Below are 26,677 nucleotides of genomic sequence, written 5' to 3'. Positions count from 1 at the left end.
AGACCATGTGCACTGAAAACTGTCTTGTACTTACTGCAGTGGGCTCACCATAGTTTTTAATTAGCACAGTGGTTATTGGCATAGTACAGCACTTTTGGCCTCTTTCCAAAATTATAGCATAGTGGCCATTATGCATTCTAACTAAAATGAATTACTAATACACAGTGCTAAGAAATAATAGAGCTGGCAATTACAGTGCTATAATGGCCTGGGGAGAACACTGACTTACTGGGGTAAGGTGTTTAGCCCCTGATTGATGTTTTTATATCCCCCAAATGAAGTGGCAAAGTATTAAGGGATACTCTCTGAAAAAAATTGTACTTGCATGTTCATCTGTTCATTCCATGAGGGTTTCCAGATTATAACTTTAGAAGGTATTGAAGGATCTTTTTCAAACTTTGTACTGTTATTGAGTATCATCACTGGTGATTTAAATATCATTGTGAATGAAGTTTTATGTAAGGTATTTTCTCATAGTTGGAAATTCAGATAACCACTGTGCCTAAATTGAAAACTTAATTTCAAAACCATAATGGCTGCTGTTGAAGATTATGCCAGATCATAGATAAAGAGAGAAAAAGACCAAGAACCAGAAATCGAGGTCTTGTCAGATACTATACGTACCATCTGATCGTTGGTACAGAATCGTATTGACAATCTCAAGAAATGTGCCAATAAAAGACCCAAGTATGTATACAATGATTGTGAGGCACTTGAATGCCTTTCCTCACTACATGAGAAATATGTTATCGTCCTTGCGGACAGAGCTTCCAACAACATTGTATTTGTTTGTAAAGCGCATTACCTCTATTGCCTTATTAAGGAATTGGGCATTGATAGTAACATTACAGAACATTACAGGCAATGCCACATACAAACGTTCTACTTTTGACAAAGATGAATTCCTAAACCACCATCATGTCTTCTCTCAACATCAAAACAAAATGTGAGGAATTACCGTATTGTACTGGATTCCCAAACTTCATAAGAATCCATAAAAAGAAAGGTTTATAGCAGAGTCTTTATCTCACTCCATGAAGCAGATGTCAATTCAGTATACAAAGATGTTGTCTGCAATGAAGGATGGACAGCCTAATGACTTACTTCAAAACCTAAAATCCTGCTGCTTTTAGGATGTTAGTTTTCCACAAACATTTGACTTCTCAACTATTTACACTATGTTAACACGATTTATGAAATCTTGTTTTGAAAGGACTTATTTGTAAATTTTTTGCTGTTTGGAAAAAATTTTTTGTGAAAAATATTTTTCAACAAGTTGGCATTCCAGTGGGCACTATCTGCTGATATGTTTTTATATTCACATGAGACTGAATTTCTCCAGAATCTCATAATGAAAAAAAACAAAACATAAAAGATGCTAAATCCTATAACTTTACATACAGATGTATTGATGATGTATTGTCCATCAACAACCCTTTTCTTGGTAAATGTTTACCATCAATATATCCACCAGAGCTCGAGATAAAGGAGACTACAGAAACAGCATCTTTTTTGGATTGATTGATTGATTGTTGGGGTTTAACGTCCGAGCAGCAATATTTCAGCTATATTCAGACAATGAACATGAAATGAATGAGAAAATGAACATGAATGATGATTAAATGAAGAAAAGGGAGGGGACATAAGGATAATAGGGTCGACAAATTTAGAGTGCCACTAGAAAAAGGGAAGGATGGGTAAGGTCGGGAAATTAGTCTCCTGTGGCGGAGCTCAAAGGTTCCTACTCCTATCGAATACCACAGCAGGGTTCTTTAACGTGCAAGGAACATGGCATCTTTCCCAACACGGTGCACCACTATGGTTTGCGGTAAGATTTTCCGTATTATAGCCTGACAACCCCAGCATGTAACACGCCAGGGGTACCCCATTCCACCACCTGAGGCACACATCCCAGTTGCTTTGTGGGCAGAGCGCCTAGCCCCCGGCAAGGTTTCTGAGCACTATGTAGTCGCCTTATACGACCAGCTTAGCGCTGCTGCAGGCCTATTCTTTTAACACCCGGACCTGCACGGGGATCTTTTTTGGACCTATATCTTGAATTTGACAAGAGTGGTCATCTCAGCACTAAGATTTATGATAAAAGAGATGACTTTAATTTTATATAATAAATTCCCTTATCTGTGCAGCAATATATCATCTCCAACTGTAAGGTGTTAATATTTCACAATTGAATTGCTATGCTAGATCAAGTACTAACTACTCTGATTTCCTTGAACGCCATAAATATGTGTGTAACAGACTCCTGAATCAGGGGTATGAGGAAACATGCCTCAAAAGGTCTCATACCAAATTCTTATTTTGGTATCAATTCTTTGTTGAAAAATACTTGGTTTCTTCTAAAATAATGGGTAATGATCGTTTTTTTGTAAATTGTTCTTTGTCCTGATGTGACCACTTATTTACTGATTATGACACAATAGCATGCTAATGCTATTTAATCACCACTGGTATGTTCACACTACAATGGAAGAGGAAGGTTTAGCACGCTGTTAAACCTAGATTTAAACCACCATTTCATTTGAAATGCTTGTACCAAGTCATGACCAATGCAGTACCAGTTACTCAAATAGTGTACTATCTATTATGGATTGTGTATCGGATTGGTTGTTGTTAATTTTGTTGTTACCCTTATTCATTTACAGATCAATTCCATTTTCAGTGTGATTGGATTATTTACTTACAATTAGGCTTCTTGAACAGGGTTATGTTGTTACAAGATTGAAGTCATCACTACAGAAGTTTAATGGTCATCATCATGAACTTGTGGATCATTACGGTGTATCCATGAGAACTTATTTGTTCAAGGTGTCATGGTTTTCCTTTCCTATCTCATCTGCCCTGGACTTTAATTTTTATGAGCAACTCGGCAGGTTTTTCTAGAAAAGTAGAGGATGCTTACCTACCAGTGCACCTGGTCCATGCTCCGAGTTTTTAGTGGAGTCTCAGTTACTCATTTACTTTTGTTACTTTGTATGTATTATTTTGGTTATTTTATGTTCTTTTTTTTGTATGTGTCTGTTTCCCTTGTTTTGTCTTTGTCCCTGTATTACAATATTTTGCTTTCCGCTAGAATCTTTTAATTACTCTTTCCACAAAATGTTTTTTTCCTGAGATTTTTTTTGGTTAGTTATGAAGAGTTGGAATATGAATACTGGGTAAAATTATTTTTTGTTGAGGTCCTCTGGCACTATTTGAGGGATTGCAATTGACTTGGAAGCAGTGAGTACTACTGGGTTCATTTGGTTAATTTACAACTGTTTACAAGGTAAAGAGTGAACTGACCAACATTTAAGAGTGTTAGAGGATTATTGATCAAGTGTCTATGCCCTTAAGGTACTGTTCAGCCATGAAAAAAAAGTTTCATTAGTGTTAAAAATATATTTGGGAGTTGACATGTACACAATTTTAAATGATCTGGAACCTGATAGTTTGGATATTCTTTCAAATTTACCAGAGGAGATATTTTCTTATATCTTTATTCACTTAGAGGGTGGAGATTTACTTACTTGTAGAACTGTTTGTAAAACATGGAAGAATATTTGTGAACAAGGCGAGATAAAAAAGAAAATAGAGAATTATAAAAAGAAAATTTCTCAAGACTATCGACATTGGAAAGAGAATAAAACTCCAAGTTCTGTCACTCAATTAGTTAAGAGAACTCAACGTTTAGCTTTTGATGTAAATGTTGCTAAAAAGTTGTTCAATACTTCACCAGTTTCTGGGAGACTTTTGAAAAGCCCCTCACCTGTGCCAGTCGGAAAATTTGGGGATAAATCTCCTTGTAGCAGGAGACTGTCACCATACTTGTCTCCTCAGGTTAAGAACTCCTCCCCTAGGTTTGGACAATTCTCCAGTGGACTTGGAAGTATATCAGAAGGTGTATTAAGAGATAATACATTTCAATCTTTGAGGAAGGAAATTTCTCCTATTATTAACCTTCAATTATCCTCCTCTGCTAGTTCAAGCAGCCATAGGACTGAATACACAATCCCAGCAATAAGATTGTTTGAGTCTTCTCCACAACTTACATCAAATTTTGCTGAAGACAATTTGATACAGCTAAGATGCAATGCTGAATACAAATATAAACCTGCTGGATCAATAGAAAAGAAACAGCAAACAAGAATGAAGGGTCACAAACGCATTCTACGAAGACTTTGATGGATTGTAAAAAAATGTACACTTTATTGTTTTTGTTTGAATAATGTATATTTCTTCCTTGATACTGTTTATTATTCCCCCCTTTAAAGAAGCGGGTATGTAGTAATCAGAATGTCTTCTTGTCTGTCCATCTTTCTATCCATTGGTCCATCACACTTTTGTATCATAAACCAATGGATGAATTTTTTTACAAGATTTTCTAAAGTTCTGGTTTAATTTTCATTATAGTTTTTTTCATTGTTATTGACCTTTTTTGGGGCTAAAAATTGGACTTAATGTTGTATAAATTTGACAACTTCAAAGCACATAACAGTATCTTTTCAAATTTACATGTTTTCTGCACTAAAAGGAATGTTAAGTTCTAATTTTCATAATTATTGATTTAATCATTCTGTAATTATGAACCTTTTTGTAATGTACCAGGAGGGTATTTGACACAAAATTATACCTCTGTCTCAGAGGATCAAATCCTGGACCTTATGGTGACAAGCCAGCAAGAAACTGATTTGGCTAAAAAATGAATCCTTTAGCCAAGTCGATCAACTAACTACTTAAATCTTCTACCTATTACAATGCTGTAGGCTGTCCTGCCACATTTTCTCCATTTTAAAGAGTCTTCATAACATGGAGAACATAACCCTGTTGGTTTTTTTTTTATTTTGCACTAATGGCAATGGGAGAGCATGTTTTAACTCACAATATCAACTGTTGCCACCATGGATCATACCCTAGACATGCTCAGTGACAAGTCAGAGCCAAAACGATTCAGCTGATGAATCATTTAACAGGATCTGTTTGTAGCTGGCTTGTCAGCAAGTGGTCTAGGGTTCAATTCATGGTGGCAGAGGTATAATTTTGTGAGTGCAGTCATGCTCTCCCATTACAGTTTGCACTCAATGTGGGTCAGAAGTAATGAGAGAGCATGATTTGACTCATGAAAAAAACGTGTATAACTAAGCGTCCAATCCTAGACCACTTGATGACAAGCCAGCAACAAAAATTAATCCTTAAGCCAAGTCAATTAACTGGCTATTTAAATTTACTACCTACTACAGTGCAGGTAAGCTGTCCTGTCACACTTTACAAGCCAGCTACAAACTGATATGGCTGAAGAATTTATCCTTTGGCCCTGTCATTTAACTGGCTACTGTGAAAGTATTTTAATTTGTGGATATCAATTTTTGTGGACTAGGGAAGATACACAAATTCGTGGATTTTTGAATTCATGGTTTGAGATTTTCAGTATACTCATCAATGGAAATTTCCTTTTCATTGGGAACCAAATTTTGTGATCTAGCTCACCCACGAAAATCATGAAAATTGGTTCCCACTTTCACAGTATTTAATTCCTCTACCCACTACAACACAGGTAGACTGTCCTGCCACAATAGCAAAAATTGTATTATCTAATTGATAACTATAAAAGAACTTGACAGAATCATTTTTAATTCACATATGTGTGTTTATGAAAACAAAGGGATTATTTTCATAATTATCAATTATATTGTTCTTAAGTTATGAATGATTTTATAACATGATGCCATTGTGTACCTGCTTTTGTGACAGGATGGTCTACCTGCTTTGTAATAGATAGGTAGTCAGTAAATCAACATTGCTAATCAGTCTGTCACAGGGCTGTCACTGATGAGTCTAGGGTTCCATCCTCAGTGAAGAAGGTATGATTTTGTGAGGTGAATCATGCTCTCCTGTTACACTATTTTGATTTTTTTTTCATCTGCAACTCCTCTTAAGCTGCTTTTGGAATTTTATGAAATTAATGGCTTGATGATTAGTTAATACCGTTGTGCACCAGCTGCTTTTACGATATTTAGTTTGATTGGATTTAAGGTTTCCTTTGTGTAAGGTAGAATTTGCCATAAACTTGATGATTCGTAGGGATGTAAGGTGGAATTTGCCATAAACTTGAATGATTCGTAGGTGTGTAAGGTAGATTCTGCCATAAACTTGAATGATTCGTAGGGGTGTAAGGTAGATTCTGCCATAAACTTGAACGATTCGTAGGGGTGTAAGGTAGAATTTGCCATAAACTTGAATGATCATAGGGGTGTAAGGTAGATTCTGCCATAAACTTGAATGATTCGTAGGGGTGTAAGGTAGAATTTGCCATAAATTTGAATGATTCGTAGGGGTGTAAGGTAGATTTTGCCATAAACTTGAATAATTCGTAAGGGTGACCATATTGTAGCTTCAAGTCCTAAACTGCTTAATGGATCTTTATGAAAAGTTTTTGGGGTGGTTAGTAAATATTGCACATTTTCCCTTGATTTTCATATTGAGTTAACCTGACATTTCTTGTAGTTTTACTTCACTTTCTCTTTAACTTTATAAAGGTACCAATTTTATTTCTGGGAAATGTTATGTGTCTATTGTGCATCTTATTTGAAACTTCTTATTTGAATACTTTTTTTGTTTATATCAAATGGATATTTTTGACAGTGTGAATTTACATCTTAGGGATGCATGAGGATTCAGTTTTGGAAGTTATGCTGAACAGTATTTCTAGTTATTAAATGGAGAGGTTTCTTCAGATATATTATTGGGTATTTTTTTGTTATGCTTGTTAGTATAACCCTGTTTTAGTTTCAAGTAAGAGGTTACCAGGAGATATTTTAAAAATAATCTTGACTCTCTATTTATAGTTTGCACTTGAATAATTCTTTGTATTTTCTGTCAGAAGACAAGGGACTTTACTGACTTTTTATATATTTTTTTTCAGGCAGCTTCATGATGTTTTTGCATATATAGAATCCCTAGGAAAACAATGTTCCGTCAATGAACTCAAGCCACAGTAAGTTTTACTATTACTGTAGAAATGGCCAGATATTGTCCTTGTTTAACTCACTTGGCCCCAAGCTTGTGCAATTCTTTGGTTTTAGTCATCATCTGTAAACTACTTCAAACATCCTCTCTGGAATAATTTGACAGATTTTAATGACAGTCGGCATGAATGTTCCTAAAGTTATTGTGCACAAATTTTGCTTTTGGATTTTTGGTCGGTTTAAAAACATGGCAACCACATCTATTTACAGGAGATATGGGTAAAGCGACTTATTTCATGGTATATCTCAAAAACTATTGATGGAAAGAGAAAAAAGAAGGTGACTTTAGTTCTTTGGCTTGAAGAGCTCTACAAGTATATTTTGAGTTGAAGTTGTAGGAATACTCCTTGTTTCAGATATTGCCTTTGAAGGGGAAAATTATGTTTTCTCAGTTTTTATAAGACAATATCTTGAAAAGCATAATAGATATAAATAAACTTCTGATGAAATTATCCTTATGATAAGGCCTACTGAAGTTTCCATTGGGTCGAGCTTGTAGGAGGACTCCTTGTAAGAGTTATTGCTCTTTAAAGGCAAAAAAAAAAAATGGACCAGGTGAGTAATTCAGGATCCTGGGAGCCTTTGGTTTATATACTTGTTAATTTCCCCTGTAACTGTTATATCTGATTTTGATAAGTTAGGCCTTTTCAGTTTCATTTTTACATATGAATAATTACTTCTGCCCCGATATATTTACACCACTTGTTCATGGAAGAGTTATATTGTTTTCTTTTTAGTCTTCTGTCATCTAATTTTTTCAGACATTTATAAAGAAATTTATGCTTTTGACAGGCAAAAACATTCAAACTTTTTTTCCATATACATGTAGTAGTATTATAGTAGTATTGAATGAATTCATTATTTGCAAAAGCACAAAACAAATTTGAAATTCGTCACTTTCAAGAGGAGATAATTGGTAAAATTGGAAAAGAAATGTAAATTCAGAAATATTGTGTACAATAAAAAAAAGCAGTGCAGTATTCTGAATTTGTAGTAACAAAACATTTCTGTTGAAGTGTATGGAAGTACATCAGATAAGTATTTATTAGATTTTTGGACCATTTGACTCTTCAATTGTAGCACAACCAAAGATATAATGGTGAGAGCTGAGTTGGTATCTTTGATATGCAGTCTTTGTCCTACTAATGTTGAACACCAACAATTTGCTGCTGAGATTCTAGGGGAGATAATCAGCCAATATACCTGCATTCTACAGGAGGCTTTTACACATACTTCCATAACTAATTCACTGGAACACAGAAAGAAATATAGACTGTTACAGATTGTAACTTTGCTGGAGCCTTTTATTACTGGGGTAAGGACAGATTGAAAATATTGAAAACAGATTTAGGTCCGAAAAAATAATAGTCTTGTTTCCTGCTAAAAACAAGAAAAAATAGGGTAGGTAGGTAGGTAGGGAAATTATTTTATTTTTCAAAAGCATTTTACATTGAGTCAATGGGGAAACACTGAAGACTTAAATAGTGCTTGAGCAAAAAAGGGACATAAAATGTTTAAGGTAGGAACAAAATAAAAGTATATAGGGTAGCATGAAACAGACATATTATTTTTTTTGGCCTGATCAGAAATGTTGATGGTAAATTTGGGAAGGGTAAGCACTGTAAAATAATGAAGATTAAAAATCATTTTACTACAGAAACCTCATGACATGTACAATAATAACTTAATAAAGTCACCTATGTAGGGATTCTGGCTTTGTATACTGGGTTATCCCAACTCCGGTGGTCAAAATGCTATTCGTCCAATTGAGTTACTGATCTGGCCAAACAGCGCTAATGTTATTTATATAAATAAATTTCAGACATTTTACATTCCACTTCTGTATATTATGTCATATCATTGTTGGAAATCAGATGGCAACTATCTGCCATTATTGTTGTCCTACCACTTCCAATGAAGAGATTTAACAAGTATGGGGAGCCATATGGGATGCAGTACAATTCCATTAAATAAATACAAATATGACAGTATTAGATTTATTGATGAAAATATAGGACTGTACAAAAATGAATACAGAATCTTTTTTTCTTAAAGAGAAAGGTTTATATATGGGAATTTCAACAAATTATTTCAAAATGATGTTCATCTTATTTTAATTCCTCTTCAAATAATTATTGGATTGAAATTGATTTAAAATTGAAATCTTTTAAAAAATGTTTTTAGATAACTTAAAATTGATAGGTGATCTCTAACATTAGATTATTGAAATTTCCTAATTTCTAAATGACAAATTTTCAAATATTTTGTGAACCTTTTTTTTGTGCAACTTATTTTTCATTTGAACCAATTCCAACTTTGAAAATTAAATCATTTATACATTTGAACAGCCTTAATAAACTCAAGAAAAACCCTGTCTAACACATTAAAATTTTCAAAGTTGTAATTCTTCATCAAACAATGCAAATATTATTAACAAAGTAATGGAAAGATTTCAAAGCATCATGTTATTTTCTTTTCATTTTAGAGATATCTGTAAATAATTAAGTATCCCCAATTAGCTTAATTTTGTCCGTTATGAACTTTCCTATAGTTAAATATCGCTTATCTATTCATTTCCATTGAATTTTTGTAAGAAAATGTTTTTAAGATGGGGGAAGAAATGTTTGATATTTAAATTTGTCAAATCTTAAGGAAATGTTCATTTTTAGTTAATCAGGCCTTTCATAGTTTTTTTCTTTTGACACATGACATATTTTGATCACATGATTGTTGTTTGGGAAGCTTTGCAAAGGACAGACAATTCATCAATATCAGTTTATTGGTTTCATGTGTATTTTCTACATTTCTAAAAGGGATTAAATAATATCGCATACAGAGGTTTGGAATAGTTGGAAATATTCTACTTAAAAATTACCTTGAATGCTGGCAATTTAACCATTGTTATTGTTTTTATGATACAAGCAGGATTCAGGGTCAGCAACCTCTGACCCAAGCACATGCAATCAGTTCCATACAAAAGGGGATATTAGTAATACACCAGAACTAGTTATACATCAAAGAAAGGTTAAAGCAGTATATGTTTTATATTTATTTATTTTTAGCTTAGATTGGCTTACAAATTACACTTGTTTTACAAGGGAGATTAATTTGGGCACAAATCTGTCTGTCTATAAGGCCAGAAGGTGCTTGTTAACAAATGGGGTCCTGGAAGTAGGGGTAACAATATAGGGAGCATTGCTGACAGTTTTTCTATTGTAGTTTGATATAACTGTATGTTTTTTATCAGTAGAAAATGTAAGAGTTACTATTGTTAATGCATTGTTTTACATTTAACTATTATTTACTATTTTAGAAGTGAATTAGTATTAAAGTGTGATTTGTTGATACTATCTTCAATAACAATTCATCAAATCATTTCTGAAACTGAAAATTACATGCCTTCAGGTTAGTTAACCCTTGTCTTTGTCTTTGAATCTGAAAAAATCATAATATGTAATAGTGAAAAACGATACATTTATAATTTAACTGATTTGATATATTAGCTATCTAGTTAGTTTACTATATGAATATCTTTTGTTGCAGGATTGCTATGAAAGATTATGGGATTTCACATTTGATTTACTGCATCAAGAATACCAGCCATCTCTTCGTCATACTTGTGAATGGATCATCATGATGATGATTATAAAGAGACCAGAGAAAGTAAACTGTCTGTGGCTTATATTTGAGAAGGTACAACAGAACTTATACTCACTTGATAACATCCTGGTAATACGCAATATATTATTGACATCTCATATTTACAGGACATAGCTACAAATAATATTTATAGGTTTCATAATGAGTGAAAGTTAGATATTGCAAGATATCAACTCGAGTTGTTTAATTTCAACATCATAATGAACAAGCCTATAATTCTATATATTTTACCACTACAAAAAGACAGGTGGTCAGTATGCTAGAGTTTCTCAATGACAACATATTTTTCACTTTTGGAGGGACACTTTTTCTACAAAATATTTTTATTCCAGTGGGCACTAATTGTGTCTCTCTCCTAGTTGATCTGTTTCTTTATTCATATGAATTGGAGTTCCTGCAGAAATCTTGTGGAAGAAATGATGGTTAAAGATCCTTTAATGTTAGAGCCAGTGGTAACTATTCTGACTTCTTAATGGGGAATTATTTGTCTGAGAGACAAGCTTTAGGACCAAAGTTGTAAGAAAAAATGTCTCATATGCTGTCTAATAATGTTTATTTCTGATACCCAGATCTTACTGAGAAATGCTATCTTTCTGACAGATTATAGATGATGGATTTTCAAAATGTCAACATATTAATTTTTTGTAGTATATTATTTTTTTATCTTGAACTTGACCTGTCTTCACCGCTCATGTTTTAGATTGACTTCATTTTAATTGTATTTAGTTGGTCTTCTAATCACTTATTTATTGTTCATATCTTCTGTATTGTTTTTACTACTGTTTTAACCAACTTCGACCAGTTTCAATTTTTTGCTGCCAGCTTGTATTGAATTATAACTGAAATAATGAATTGTAATAGACGCTGGAGGTTTAGCTCACTGTAAAACCTGGTTTAACCGACCTTTCATATTGGAAATGTCTTTATCAAGTCAGTACCATTGCAGTGGTTTTGAACTTTCTGGTTTTTATCCTGATGTTGCTATAAGTCATACAGAATTTTCTTTTGACTATTATTTAGATTTTATCATTAAGGTAATTTTGTAACTCTGCTGTTTTCTGCCATTTTATCTCAAAGAAAAAGGACCTCAAAGATACTCTTATGTCTGTCATTTATCCCGAAGTAATTGACCTCAAAGATTCTCTTATACCTGCCATTTATCCCAAAGAAAAGAAAAGACCTCAGTGACTCTGCTATGCAATTTATTCCAAAGAAATGAGATTTTGTCATTTGTTGTCCAAGTGGGAACCATATTCTAATCTGCAACTCCTCTGAAACTGCTAAATGAAATTTAATGAAACTTTTACAGATTCTTTAGTAAATAATGCACATTCTGTTTTGTTTTTCCATTTAAATGTGTTAAGTCATTCTCATATATGTTTTCTTGGGGATGGGAGTGGGGGGATATTGCTCACAGTTTTTCTAGTTCCAAATAAATTGATAATTTTTTTAACTTCCAATCATTTTTAGCTTACCTGGCTGTAAGCCATGTGAGCTATTGCCATCACTTAGCATCCATCATTGTCGTCATTAACAATTCCTTCAAACATTTTCTCCTCAGAAACTACTGAATGGATTTGGATGAAACTATACATGATTGTTCCTTAGAGAATTCTGCACAAAATTAATGTTTGGATTTTTGATCTGTTAAAAACCTGGCTGCCATTACTAAAAATAGAACATTGTGGTCAGACAGCAGATTTTTGCATATATCTCCAAAACCGTTAGGTTTAACCAAATTTTGACTGGATAAAAGTATTCAACATGGTGAGGTCTATCTGTGATCAAATTTTGGTGAAAATATGTTGACCCATGTTGGAGTTATTTCCCCTTTTCGTCTTTTTTTGTAATTTTAAATGTTATTTCTTTCTAAAATCTTCTGCTTTGACACTACCTTACCAATTGGAATCAAACTTAGTATGAATGTTCCTTGTGGTATCCTGCATAGAACAGACATGGGGATTTTTGATCCATCGATTGCCTTTTTTGGGTGTTTTTGACTGTTTTTGATGTTATTACTTTCAAAATTCTTCTTTTCAAAACTACTATACAGAATTTGATGGAAGTTGGTTAATTTGTTTTTTTAGAGTATCTTGAACAAAATGAGTGTTTGGATTTTTGATCTGTGGAAAGACATGGCTGTTATTACTAAAAACAGAACATAGGGGTCAGACAGCAGATGTTTGCATATATCTCAAAAACTGTTAGGTTTAACCAAATACTGACAGGGTAAAAATATTTGGCATGAAAAGATCTATCTGTGGTCAAATTTTGGTGAAAATCGGTTCACCCATGTTGGTGTTATTATTCTTTGTGTATATTTTTGCTGATTTTGATATTATTACTTTCAAACATCTTCTTCTCAAAAACTACTCTACAGAATTCAATGAAAGTTGGTTTTTTAGATTTTTAGGGTATCCTTAACAAAAATGTGGTTTGGATTTTAGATCTGTGAAAAAACATGGCCACTGTTACTAAAAATAGAACATAGGAGTCAGACAGCAGATTTTTGCATATATCTTCAAAACTGTTAGGTTTTACCAATTCTGACTAAGTGGAAGTATTCAGCATGATAAGATCTATACGTGGTCAAATTTTAGTGAAAATCTGTTCACCCATGTTAGAGTTATTGTCCTATTTAGATGTTTTTTGTTGTTTTTGATGTCATTACTTTCAAAAATCATTTAATGAAAGTTGGTATTACTGTTTTTTGGGGTATCTAGCACAAAATGATCATTTGGATTTTTGATTGATGAAAAAAACATGGCAGTTTTTACTTAAAATAGAACAAAGGGGTCGAAATACAGTTTTTTTTGCAAATAACTCAAAAACCGTTGAATTTAGCAAAATTCTGATAGAGAATAATATTGTTCACCATCAGAAGACAGACGTTTGCAGAAATTTTCAAAATGATGTATTGCCTGTTGTAGGATTTATGGCCCCTGAAACAGATTTTTTTGCTGTTTCAATTTGTACATCTCTCTGAAACCAATTGCAACAGAATTCAATAAAAGTTGCCATAACTTTTTTTAGGGTTTCATCCACAAACTGATCATTTAAAATTTTTCATCAGTCAAAAAACATGGTCATTATTATTAAAATTAGAACATAGGGGTCAAAATGTTTTTTTTGCCATTTTTTTCTCAACCATAGATGAATAATGAAAGTGAAAGCTACCCATAAGATAAGCATGGTATTCTGAGTTGACTGGTGGTATTGAAATTATTTTTAGGTGGCCATTTTATGACCATTTTCACCAGTTGCTCTGATTCCATCTTTAGGAAACTAGGTGTTTTAAGTTGAATGGTGATGACAAAAGGTGGTTCTGGGTTTCTATTTTCCCACTAATTTTTATACTTGCTTTGATTCCAATGATAATTAGTTTATATTAAACATGGTCTTCTTATATGAGTGGTGATGATGAAAATGTTGGAGAGCCATGGTTTCACTTTTTTTATGTTCTTTTTTTAGCTTATGTATACTGGGCTAATGTCCCCTCAGATCTGGTGGAATAACAGGGCATAGGGGGACCCCTGCCCAAATTTTTTCCAGAGGTTCTAAAAACACTTTGAAGGCATTTCCTACATTTTTACAGTGCCTTAGGTACTCTTTTTCATCAATATATACTCTTCTTCAGCAATTTTTTGTCAAACATGGTAACAAAGCATGATACCTTTACTTACTAAGTTAATAGGGTATAATTTGTAAGGTGAGCGATTCAGGCTCTTCAGGAGCCCCTTCTTTAAGAAGTGGAGCTATTAAGCAATAGACCAAAATGCACATTTTCATATTTACCTGACCTTGTCAACATCCAATTATGTAACCTATTCAGGTGAAAAAAGTTTTGCTTTAAGAGTGCTCATCAAAGACCTTTGCCTTTGATCCCTATGACTAAAAATTTGAAAGAAAAAATGCATGCAGGGGTTTTCATGAGGAATCCAATAATATTTTTTTTCAAATTGCACCATAAATAAAAAAGTTGATTTTTTGGGACATGACCCCCTTTGACTCCTAACTCGAAAACCATAAGAAAAATCTGAAATATAATTTAAAAATGCAGGCAGGGATTTTCACAAGAAATTCAATGAAATGAAAAATTCAAATTCGGACCAAAGTTTTAAAAGTTGATTTTTTGAGGCATTGCCCTTTTTTGCCCCCTATAACTTGTTTATAACAAAATTGTAATAACAAATGATGTGTTATAGTTTTTCATTTTTGTTTTTTTTAGTTAAGGTTTCTTCATGTTTCTGTTTGCATTTGATAAGTTTTGTTTAATTATTTGGCTCTTTGTTGTACAATCTTTTTTATAGCTAACAGAAAAGAAGACGACAACAATATGTTCCATTATTTGTATGCTGTCTCACCTGGGCTTTCACCTACCATTAGAATATCAGGTAGTATCATCTTCATAGATTTGGTAGTAGTTTTATACCTCTTATAAAAAAAAAAACGGTAGTCTTTTAATATAATTGTACAGTTGTCGTCTGTGTCATCATTGTTGTCTGAAGACACTTGGTTTTCCTGGGATAACTTGAATATTAGTAGTTGGATCTTGATAAAGTTTTTCAACAACGTTTAAAACTACGAATAGATAGGTTTTTACTTTGGGGGTTAGAGTCTATTAGGAAAAAAAGACTCCAAAAATAAGTCTTACTTAAAATTTAACTATTTAACTCAAGTATAAACCTCTGAATCTCTGATATGGACCACAATAAGGATTGATTTTATGGGTTGTGACCTATATCATTTAAAGGTTATGGATTGAAACTGCCAAAATTAAACCACATGGTTTCACATACGAAGATTTTTATTGCCTTTTGTGGTTATAATCCTTACGGTATAGGAATAGGTGTAATTTAGGGATCTGAAACATGCTATTTATAAAACTTAACTATGTAATTTAAAGGAGACTGGATCTTTATGAAACTGTACTTCTATATTCCATACCACAAAAGGAATATTTTGATGGATTTAAAGGGTTATGGCCTTTACATTTTATACGCCTATTTTTTTTTTTTATGGGAAGTATTATGGACTACAGTTCACACTTTGCACAATAACTGGAAAAAAGCTGCTTTTGTTAATTTTTTGTTCTTTTGATATGAGCTCTATTTTGATTTTAACGCATTTCCAATTTATTATTTTCGAGTTATTGGACTTTAGTTTCTACCAGAATGGAGCAATTTCCCATTTTTATACGCCTGTCTAAGACAGGACTTATTATGGTATACAATTGTCCGTCCATCTATCCGTTGTTTGTCTGTCGTCAACACTTCGGACAACAACTCAAAAACACTTTTGCCAACTTTTATGAAACTTTGGTGAATTGTTCATATCTATTGACCTAAGCTCCCTTCCGAATTTTATAAATTTCGTGTTTTTTGTTTCTGTGTAATGAATTTTTATACTTAAAAAAGGGGGATTTTCAAGTTTTCAGACCGTAACTCAAAAACACTTTCACAAACTTCTATGAAACTTTGGTGAATTGTTCATATCCATTGACGTAAGCTCTCTTTAGATTTTTATAAATATCAGATTTATCATTTCTGTGTTATGAATTTTTGTTCTTTAAATGTGGGATTTTCAAGTTTTCGCACAATAACGAAACACTTCACTAACTTTTATGAAACTTTGGTGAATTGTTCGTATCAATTGAAGTAGGCTTCCTTTTGATTTGTATAAATGTAAACTTTTATGTTACTGTGTTATGAAGTTTTACTCTTTAAAAAAAGGCGGAAATGGCCAAGGAAATTTGTTTGTTGAAAAATTGCAGAAAAAGTACCATTTGTTATGATAGTGCCAAATTTTTTATGCATTTTTTATTTACTTTTTTTTTTTTTGGGGGGGGGAGGGGGAGTATATTTGACAGGGCTAACAGTATTTGTAGTTGATCATATAAATTCATTAATAGGTTGAGGACAAGTTAAATAGGGCAATGGGCTTATCATGCAGTTAAAGCGCAGCTCTTTATTTATTGTATCATGTATTTGGATCAATGCATATAGTGGGAGTATGTTTTTTATAGGGTGGTTCAACTGAGCAGTGGTCTAAGGCACTATTAGTTGTTTATTTATTTTAGGTAGATCTAACCTATTACACAGAGCATTCTTTTTTGTCATCTTGCAGAATCATACCAAATTACGTATTTTCAATGAGCAAATATGGTTTGAAATGATGCAAAGAAAAAGGATTTGAATTATTCAAAGATATTTAAGGCAAAGACCTGTGTTTGTTAGAATTACAAACATTAATTTTGAAAATAATTGGGAGAGATAATTGATAGTAACATGTATTGGGAATTTTAGTTCTTTTAATATAAGTAGAAAATAGTTTGATGACCCCCCAGTTTTCTTTTTTAAATATCAAAATAATGTCAAATAAGTGTTCTTTTTTAAGAAATTTTATACATCAGTTTTTTAATAGTAACTGAAATAATGATCTATGTACAATATCCTTTATTTAGGCTTACTTGTCTCTATATTAAGTTTGGTGACCTATGTTTTTTTATCTTAAAATTTTACAGTATGTTCATTCAAGGTCATCTTGGGGAATATTGGAAAATCTATCTACTTAAAGTATTAGGTAAGATCTACCTTAAATCATAAAACAAACTTAAAGGTGGTTAGTGTATCATGTGCTGTTGCCCTAATTCTTTATTTTGCCAAATTTTATCATATGAGACTACTTTAAGCCTCTTGTTAAAAATCATAATTATTTTTAGGAGAAATTCTACAGCTCTTGTTTTGAGAAGTTATTACCTTGGTGTTTGGCAAATCATTTCAACACACGAGTTCATGCTGCAACTGCTCTGTTGAAGATATGGAAGCATTGTGAAAAATTAGATCTATTCAATGTCATGGCACAAAATAGAGTAGCTTACTCATGTCTGACATTCCATACAGAACCTAAGTAAGTATTTAATGAACCTTACATTCGTTACAGAACCTATGTTGGCATATTTCCATACAGAAGCTAAGTCAGGATAAAATAGGTCTTATATTCCATACAGAACCTTAGTCTTGAATGAGCCTTGCTTACCACACAGAACCTAAGTGTTGAGTGAGCCTTACTTACCACACATACACAGAACCTAAGTCTTGAATGAGCCTTACTTACTACACACACACAGAACCTATGTCTTAATAAGGCTTAGTTACCACACACACACAGAAAACCAAGTTTGTTAATGGTATCTAACAATTGTTTGGATTTTGTTTTAGCTCACCTGTCTCTGTGGGCTATATGAGCCATTGCCATCACTTGGCATCCTTTGTCATTGCTTTACAATGTTTTAAAACTCTTCTCCTCTGACATTACATAACCAGTCACATCCAAACTTGATGAAAATGTTCCTTACGGTGCCATGTATTTTGCATAGAACTGATTTGGGGATTTTTGATCCTTTAAAAACATGGCCACTGTTACTAAAAATAGAACATGGGGTCAGACAGATATTTTTCACATATATCTCCAAAACTGTAAAGTTTAGCCAAATTCTTTCAATTTCCAAAGTAATCCCTATTTTAAGCCTACAAAAGTCTGCATTGGATCACTTCCTTGTAGAGTTTTTGCACTTGAAATGTGAAAAATTACTTTTTTTTTTACAGTTTTCAGCCAATATACATGTATTGATAATTAAGATAAATAGAAAGAAATGTTCAAATGCTGAAATGATACCAGTACTTATGATAAGGCCTACAAAAGTGTGTGGGGTTCAAAGTTGTTGGACACTACCTTAAAAAGAGTTTCTGCCCTTAAAAGGCATAAAGTGATGTTCAGCCAATATCTTGAAAACTAGAATAGGGAGAAAGAAACTTTCAATTGATGAAATGATCATTATGATAAGTCCTACCAAAATCTTCTTTGAGTCAAAATTGTCTGACAACTTCTTAGAGTTATTGCCCTTGAATAACAAAAATAAAACCAGGTAAAGGATTCAGGTTTCTGGGAGCCTCTTGTTATATGACCACAAAAAGTTTGCAGTTGTACATTGGTATGGTTCTGTCGTTGTGGTCGTGGTCATTAGACACTTGATTTTTATGCGATAACTTTAGTTTGGTAGACCAATTGTTAAAAATTTTGATATGATTTTACTACCGTAACTAATATTTTTTTTGTGACTCCTACCGGTTTAGAATAAGGGGCCAAAAAAGGTAAAAATAGGTGTATTATTAAAACCCATGTAGAATGTTTGTTTTTCTTCCAATTTTGATTTCTTTTTATTGTGTTCCTTATTTAATTTTGGTAAAGAAATGTATTGGCAGATTTGATGTGTATTGGAACGTTTTCGAGTTATAAGGGGTCAAATGGACCACGCACACGAAAAATCAACTTTTTAATTTTTGATCCGATTTCAAATTTTTTTAAAGGATTCCTTATGAAAATTTCTGTCTACTTTCATCAATCAGATTGCAGATACCTTTTATGGTTTTTGAGTTAAAAGGGGTCAAAGGGACCACACACCAAAAAATCTACTTTTTTATTTTTGGGCTAATTTTGAAAATTTTTATTTTAATTTCAAATTTTGTGCAGTATAGTGTTCAAACCAGTTGTTGTCCATAATGAATTTTAATCCCCTTTGCTTAAGTGTGTCAAAAACTAATATTGTGTCCACACTTGCCCCAACTGTTCAGGGTTCAACCACTACTGTAGTATCATGCTGCACTTAGCAAAGCTTTTTTTCATTATTGGAAAACTCAGTTTTTACCAAATTTCATCATTTTCATGCCAAGGCCTTCACTATTTCTTTAATCCTGAGCAAGTGCTGCACTTATAACAGGAAGAAATGTGTTTCAAATACATCAATAATGAATGCTATATAGGTCTACAGAAATCCCTCTCGGGGGTTTTTGTTTTTAACAATGTTTTTAATGGGTACTTTAGATATGCATAACAAATATGTAGTCATGTATAAGCAAAAAAGAAGTTGTGTTATCTTTTTACAGCAATTACACAAAAAACATACAGAAATTGGCAGAGAACTTTTTCTTTAATACATTTGATCCTGTAAAAGATTTTAGCTTAGAGGTAGGTCACTTATTATTTTTTGGAATCAATTTGTTGAAGGAAAATCCCTTTTGTTTTTCCTTGTTTTTACCATAATTGGACTTTGAATGTAAAAAATTGGGTGCCAGATGTATCTTGTGCTGAATGCGTAAATAACCCTTACTAAAAAACGTTTGAGGGGTATATAAGAATCATCAGGCTGTCTGTCTGTCCGTTTGTTATATTTGTAAATGGAACCACTCCTTAAATGTAAAAAATTATGTTAGGATTGCTATAGTTAGGGAAGGATAGGTTGTTACTGTATTGTTGCTATAGTTAGGGAAGGATGGATTTTTCGGGTGGTTACTCTATTGTTGCTATAGTTAGGGAAAGATGGATTTTTCGAGTGGTTACTGTATTGTTGCTATAGTTAGGGAAGGATGGATTTTTCGGGTGGTTACTCTATTGTTGCTATAGTTAGGGAAGGATGGATTTTTCGAGTGGTTACTGTATTGTTGCTATAGTTAGGGAAGGATGGGTTTTTCGAGTGGTTACTGTATTGTTGCTATAGTTAGGGAAGGATGGATTTTTAGAGTGGTTACTGTATTGTTGCTATATTTAGGGAAGGATGGATTATTCAAGTGGCTACTGTATTGTTGCTATAGTTAGGGAAGGATGGATTATTCAAGTGGCTTCTGTATTGTTGCTATAGTTAGGGAAGGATGGGTGGTTACTGTATTGTTGCTATAGTTAGGGAAGGATGGATTTTTTCGGATGGTTACTGTATTGTTGCTATATAGTTAGAGAAGGATGGATTTTTCGAGTGGTAACTATATTGTTGCTATATTTAGGGAAGAATGGATTTTTCGGATGGTTACTGTATTGTTGCTATAGTTAAGGAAGGATGGATTTTTCGAGTGGTTACTATATTGTTGCTATAGTTAAGGAAGGATGGGTGGTTACTGTATTGTTGCTATAGTTAGGGAAGGATGGGTGGTTACTGTATTGTTGCTATAGTTAGGGAAGGATGGATTTTTCAAGTGGTTACTGTATTGTTGCTATAGTTAGGAAAGGATGGATGGTTACTGTATTGTTGCTATAGTTGGGAAGGATGGGTGATTACCGTATTGTTGCTATAGTTAGGGAAGGATGGATTTTTTGGGTGGTTACTGTATTATTGCTATAGTTAGGGAAGGATGGGTGATTACTGTATTGTTGCTATAGTTAGGGAAGGATGGATTTTTCGAGTGGTTACTGTATTGTTGCTATACTTAGGGAAGGATGGATTTTTCAAATTGTTACTGTATTGTTGCTATAGTTAGGGAAGGATTAATTTTTTGGTAGGTTACTGTATTGTTGAAGGAATTAGATGCCAAATGGCTAATTTTTTTAGGTGTAATGAATGGTGGGATGGTGGGTTGATATTCTAAACTATCAATGATGTCAGACAACATGAGTGTTTAATGAGAAGGGATATTATTGTTTAACTTGTAAATGATACAGGGGCAAGTTTAATATAGTTTATTCAACTTAAATATCATGCAAGGTTGTTGTCCCCTGAGATGTATTCCTTGATCATTTTAAGTTTATAGTTAATCTCTATTAGAAACCAATTTATGATAACCTGAATTAAGTAGTAATGGTAGAGACCTTTGTCCCTAAAGAATTTCTAGTTAAATGTTATTTGAAGCTATTTATTCTGTTAAACAGACAATATTCCACACTCTGCCATGGCTGTTTGTTATACCAGATGATGAGTGGATTTCCCCAAAACAGATGGAACAGGTTGTTGATTTAAAGAGCAGTTTTATACCTGTATTCAACTCGAGAGAAAACCTTAGATCTGATAAGCCTGGAACTTGGCGATTTAAAAATCCAGGTATAGTGCAAGGAGATAAAATACTGATATTGGCTTTCAAAATTAACTTAAGCTTTACTTTGACTAGGAACATATGTAAACACATTAGTTGGATTACATCCTTTTTCGTGGGAAAGACAAAAAAAAATTGAAAATTGCTCAATTTTGTATATTAGATTAAATTTCATTGAGATCTACTGACTTAATAGTGATATTGTTGACATATAATCTATATACATCCAAACTTTTCAGGGAAAGTAAATTATCAAAATATGGCATTTGATTTACTCTGTGGTAAAATTAGATACATGGGGACATTTATAACTAAAAAGTTTTACAAAAAATGTACATGGTTATAAAAGCATTGCATGTCTAAATAGTTATGTCAAAGAATTACTAACTGGAAAGGATGGTGTCATTTGCAGCTTCTTTTAGGACCCATTTTTTAAATACATAGTAGATTTTTAAAGTATGTTGTCAGTAGGGGTACCTTTATTAAGCTTGGTTGAGTGTTAGTTATAGTATCATGTGTATTCATCGATCCTTGGCTGGTATGGTAGTGACCAGTGTATCAGGCTCTACTGTTACCAAACAAAATAGTTACATTATTATTTAGAATTATTCTAGTACTGTAATACAGGTGGAGGATGTGATGATAGTGATATAGAGGACAATGTGGAAGGAGATGTTCAAAAAAAGATAATGCCTTGGCGACTGATGTTACCAGATGATGAAGTACAGGAAGAACTAGAATACAGTAATAGAAAAAGAGATGAAGAAGGACTTGTTGTGGTCACCTCACTCATTGATAAAATACCTAATCTTGGAGGTAGGAGTTAAAAAATATTGATTTTTATTGAATTGATTTGTTGTCTAATTTAAAGCTGCATTAGCTGTCATTTTCATATTTTTTTGTTTCTGTTGAAATATACTTTGAATTATTTCTACTAAATTGTACTTTTCCAGTATAATTTTATTTGATATCCACAAATAAAATGCATTAAATACATGAAATAGGTGTTGATACATTTGTTGTCTTTCAAGACAAAAAGTCGATCTAGATAAATTCTTATGCATGTGACTTCTGGTGGCCTTAATTTGCACATGTGTTGTAAAGGTTGATTCTTTATTGTAAAGCAAAAGTGGTTAATCAACAGCAAGGAAGACCAAAGGACTCAGTGCGTAAAAGAAAAAATTCAAATATAACACAAGGATCCTTTTGTAATGTACATAATGTGATATATTGTGGCACAAATATGGTCAGTTATTGTTATTTTTTTGAAAACTAATCAAGAAATAGATGAAATGAAATGTAAACAAAACATGTGCTTACCTGTGTATCCATTATTGTTATTTTTTTAACCAAGGTGAAATTATTTTTAACTCAGGTGAATGTCCTGTCGGCAAGTTTCGGAAGTAATGGTGAAAAATGATTAGATCAGAGCTATTGATCTTCTTTGATTAAAAAACGTTGTTTTCACAATATTCTGTAGGTACTATTGGCATTTATTGCTTCAGTTGCATTACTACAAACTTATTTCATTGAATCAGCAAAATTCAGTAGAATCAGAACTTAACAAATTTGTCAGCTAACATTACCAGCTATATTATTTGCTGTATCCTGAAAAAATATCAATATGAGCTATCCTCGCCACTTTGCCTCTGTAGTCATCTGTTGTTAATTTCTCTGTTGATTATGCACATCATATATCAATCTATTGTACCTCATTTTTGATATAAAGATAATACCATTCCAGCTGTTGTTGCCAGAAACTAAAACTATGAAATCTGGTGTTATTTTAAATAATATAAAGGAAAACTTACAGTGATAAAACAATGTTAGATATGTTTGAAGTGGTATTTGCTGATGTTGTCTGTTTTTTTTTTGTTATTTAAAGTTGTTTTGTTTCAGGTCTTTGTAGGACAAGTGAAATATTTGGTGTATCTCAGTTTATTATTGGTAAGATGAAGTATATGGAAGACAAGATGTTTCAGGACCTCAGTGTTACTGCACATAAATGGTTGCCTATAACAGAGGTAGGTACAACAAAGTTAAATTGTTCATTTTTGTCATTGTACTGAGTAAGCCCAACTCCTCTTTCAATAACATTCAAAGAACTTTATGTAAAACTTTGGCATCATATGTAATTTTGTAAGAAGATGAGCATTGCCAGCTACTTGGGGGGTTTAACATGTTGTAAGTGGTGGATATATATTAGTTTATAGTTCCTCCAGGTAAGATGAATCAATGATTTATTATTTTGAAGGATATAAAATGTAAACATATTTCAGTGAAGCCTCTGTTTTTATAATTGACCAGATTACATGGAAGACTCATTATTAGGAATTATCATTTCATCTTTGTTTTTCTAATATTAAAGCAGTATTATGTATTTCAACAAATATCTCTACTTCATTGAATTATTCTATGTAAAGAAGGATTTGTGTAACTGTTCATTTCTAGGTTTGGAATGAGCTTCTACCTCAGTATTTAGTCGAGAAAAAACAAGAAGGCTACACATTGATAGGAGTTGAACAGACAGCTAACAGTGTTTCATTAACAGATTTCATTTTTCCTAAGAAATCTCTGCTAGTTTTGGGGTAGGTTTCGCCTTGCATTTTATAGGTAACATAACTTATGCTCATTCACTGCCTACTTTTTTTACCCCACTTAGTGAGAGGTATATATTGATCATTGTGTTTGTTTCTTGGTTGTCTACACCTTTGTTGTTACAGTTTTCTCTGCAACTACTTATCACAGTCACTGGATATTTTGGCAGAAGCTGTATACATATAGATATGGCATATTGCAGTTTGAATTTCAAACTTAAAATTGGGCTGAAATAAATTATATAATTTGTTGAAAGCTTTTGTGGACAGGTAATTCAGCTTCAAATGTTAATGTGGAGGAACTCATCCAAACTATTTAGTTGATTTGAACCTGATATTATATGAAGATTATTAAATATAGATGTGCATAATACTCCCTTCACTTACACAAATCTTTCTGACAAATCCGTATGAATTTCCAAACTTTACAAGATTCATAAAACTAACAAGAATCCTTGCAAATGAAGCCACTTTTACGAGCTTACAATTGGTTTTCAAATATGACTCACTTTACAATTTACTTATAAGGAATGTGATGTGTTTACAATAACAGTTCACTATTTCTTTGGATTAAATACAAACAATTTACAAATGCATACAATTTTATTTAGAATATTTTCAAGTGTGATGCGAAATGTTACAATTTGGTCCAAGCTTTTATGGATTATTAACAAATGGTTTAAGACAACCTAACGAGTTTTAACAAGTACTTGCAGTTTGGGTATGATTTTATTTGATGCTTACAATAGGAGATAGTCCAACCAACACTTCTAAAGCCTGTCAGTATAACTCTTCATTCAATGTTGGAACAATAGTTAATCAAGGTTCTGCGCTAGATGTAGGTGTGCACGAATGGACATAATACATAAGTTGTGAAATGAGAGTTTTAGGACTTTGACTTCTTAAAACTAGAAATAGTGGAAGACACATCAACAAATAGAGTAAAATTTAGTTGGTTTTATGGGAGAATTATTGTATATGATATTTTTTGGAAATTGCAGGAATGAAAAGGAGGGAATACCAGTTCAATTGATCAACCAGTTAGATGTGTGTGTTGAGATACCACAGCAGGGGGTCATAAGATCATTAAATGTTCATGTCAGTGGTGCTTTACTTATTTGGGAGTACAGAAGACAGCAGCTTGTTGGACTAATATCAGATGGCTAACATTATTGATTGGCAGAGTATAAGTGTATTATTACTCAACCAATTTCAAAATTGAACAGTTGTGTTCAATTAACAATAAATGAATTAAACCACTTACTACGATTTTTACATTACATACATTTATACAAGCTTCAGTTTTTTTTTTTAAAGTTTTCTTTCTTTGGTTTGTATGCAATTGAAGTTTTGGTAGCATTTTATTTTATATTCCCCTGAAGTTTTGAGGATATATTGGAGGCATTGTCAATTTTTTTTCTCTTTTCTCTGTGATATGGAATCGATGTGCTATAGTGTTAGAATGTTCACAAAGATATACATTTTATTTCTTTTGAAATCTTCTAGTAAATTTTTGGCTCTGTGTTGATTATTATTGCATGATTTATTGCTTTGTGATATTAAGTTCAAGATAAATTTTAAATAATTGATACGTTTTCGGTGATTTTTCACTGCCTTAATCTAAGTTTGTCGATTTCGGAAGTTTGACCACCATTTTCCAATTCTAAGTTGTCTGCTGTGCTTGCAGCATGATACTTTTGATGAGAAATGAATGATTTTGCCCTAATGTCTGTGTTGGTCATTAATGTGTCTTCATGTTGTTATTTGTCTTTTTAGTTTATTTTAAAGGAGTGTCATCTTACTGTTACTGTGGATTTTATTACTTTTGTTGTCAGGGCCTTCCAGAGCTTTCTTAAAGGTGTTTACATTTACAGAGATCACCAAAAGATCTTCAATAAATATTGACTATTTTTATGAAGGTTATACATGGTGCAGATGTTTTGTTTCACCATATCTGTTCCTTTTTCTATAGCTGTCTATTTATATACCGTTTAAGGGCAATCTCTGTAACAGGTCAATCAATTTTGATAAAACCTCTTTTGATAAAGTTGAGCATTATTTAAGATGGCTGAAACCGCAAAACCTGGGGTACCAAACAGTTGGGACAAGTATGGACACATTGTTCAAGCTTGATACAGCTAATTTTGATTACGATCAGATATTTTACACAAGGTAAAAATTTGTCCAGAATTGAAGTGGTCACTTTTTGGCCCTTTATTCCTAATTGGTTCCAGTTAAAACCTCCAAAATAAATCCAAACCTTCCTTTGGGAGTATGGCACCTTGTAGTACAACTTCAAAGCAATTCAATCCCTTTTACTGAATTTATTGTCCATGAATTAGAAAAAAAAAAACATTTGTTTCTGGCTCCTAGGCTCAAGTAACAACCCTAAAATCAACCCCAGTCTTCCTTTTTTGATATGGCATCTTGTAATTCAATTTAAGAGATCTATTCACTTATAATCAAGGTTTTTGTCTGGACATCAGGAAAATGCTTGATTCTGGCTCTCCTTTTTATATGACCCCAATTTCTTTTTGCGGTG

The 26,677-nt window shown here is 32.7% G+C and overlaps 1 protein-coding gene across 1 annotated transcript in view; it reads left to right on the top strand.

Moving 5' to 3' along the window:
- The window catches only part of LOC148623654 (tRNA (guanosine(18)-2'-O)-methyltransferase TARBP1-like), a 50,044-nt gene extending 24,646 nt beyond the window's left edge, over positions 1-25,398 (top strand). The window contains exons 17-27 of the mRNA XM_088565626.1: positions 6,920-6,991; positions 8,103-8,337; positions 10,566-10,715; positions 14,993-15,076; positions 17,404-17,591; positions 19,628-19,709; positions 21,378-21,546; positions 22,166-22,354; positions 23,438-23,562; positions 23,990-24,126; positions 25,137-25,398. Of these exons, the coding sequence (XP_088421752.1) occupies positions 6,920-6,991; positions 8,103-8,337; positions 10,566-10,715; positions 14,993-15,076; positions 17,404-17,591; positions 19,628-19,709; positions 21,378-21,546; positions 22,166-22,354; positions 23,438-23,562; positions 23,990-24,126; positions 25,137-25,302 (1,597 nt within the window). The 3' untranslated portion in view covers positions 25,303-25,398. The remainder of the gene's footprint in view (positions 1-6,919; positions 6,992-8,102; positions 8,338-10,565; positions 10,716-14,992; positions 15,077-17,403; positions 17,592-19,627; positions 19,710-21,377; positions 21,547-22,165; positions 22,355-23,437; positions 23,563-23,989; positions 24,127-25,136) is intronic.
- The last annotated feature ends 1,279 nt before the right edge of the window (positions 25,399-26,677 follow it).

Source organism: Perna viridis, chromosome 2, assembly GCF_037379345.1.
Source record: "Perna viridis isolate PV_CMFRI_1.1 ecotype Kerala chromosome 2, ASM3737934v1, whole genome shotgun sequence".
In the NCBI taxonomy this organism is placed as follows: Eukaryota; Metazoa; Mollusca; class Bivalvia; order Mytilida; family Mytilidae; genus Perna; species Perna viridis.
Note: the sequence above shows the minus strand (reverse complement) of the source record. Positions and strands in the feature narration are given on the sequence as shown.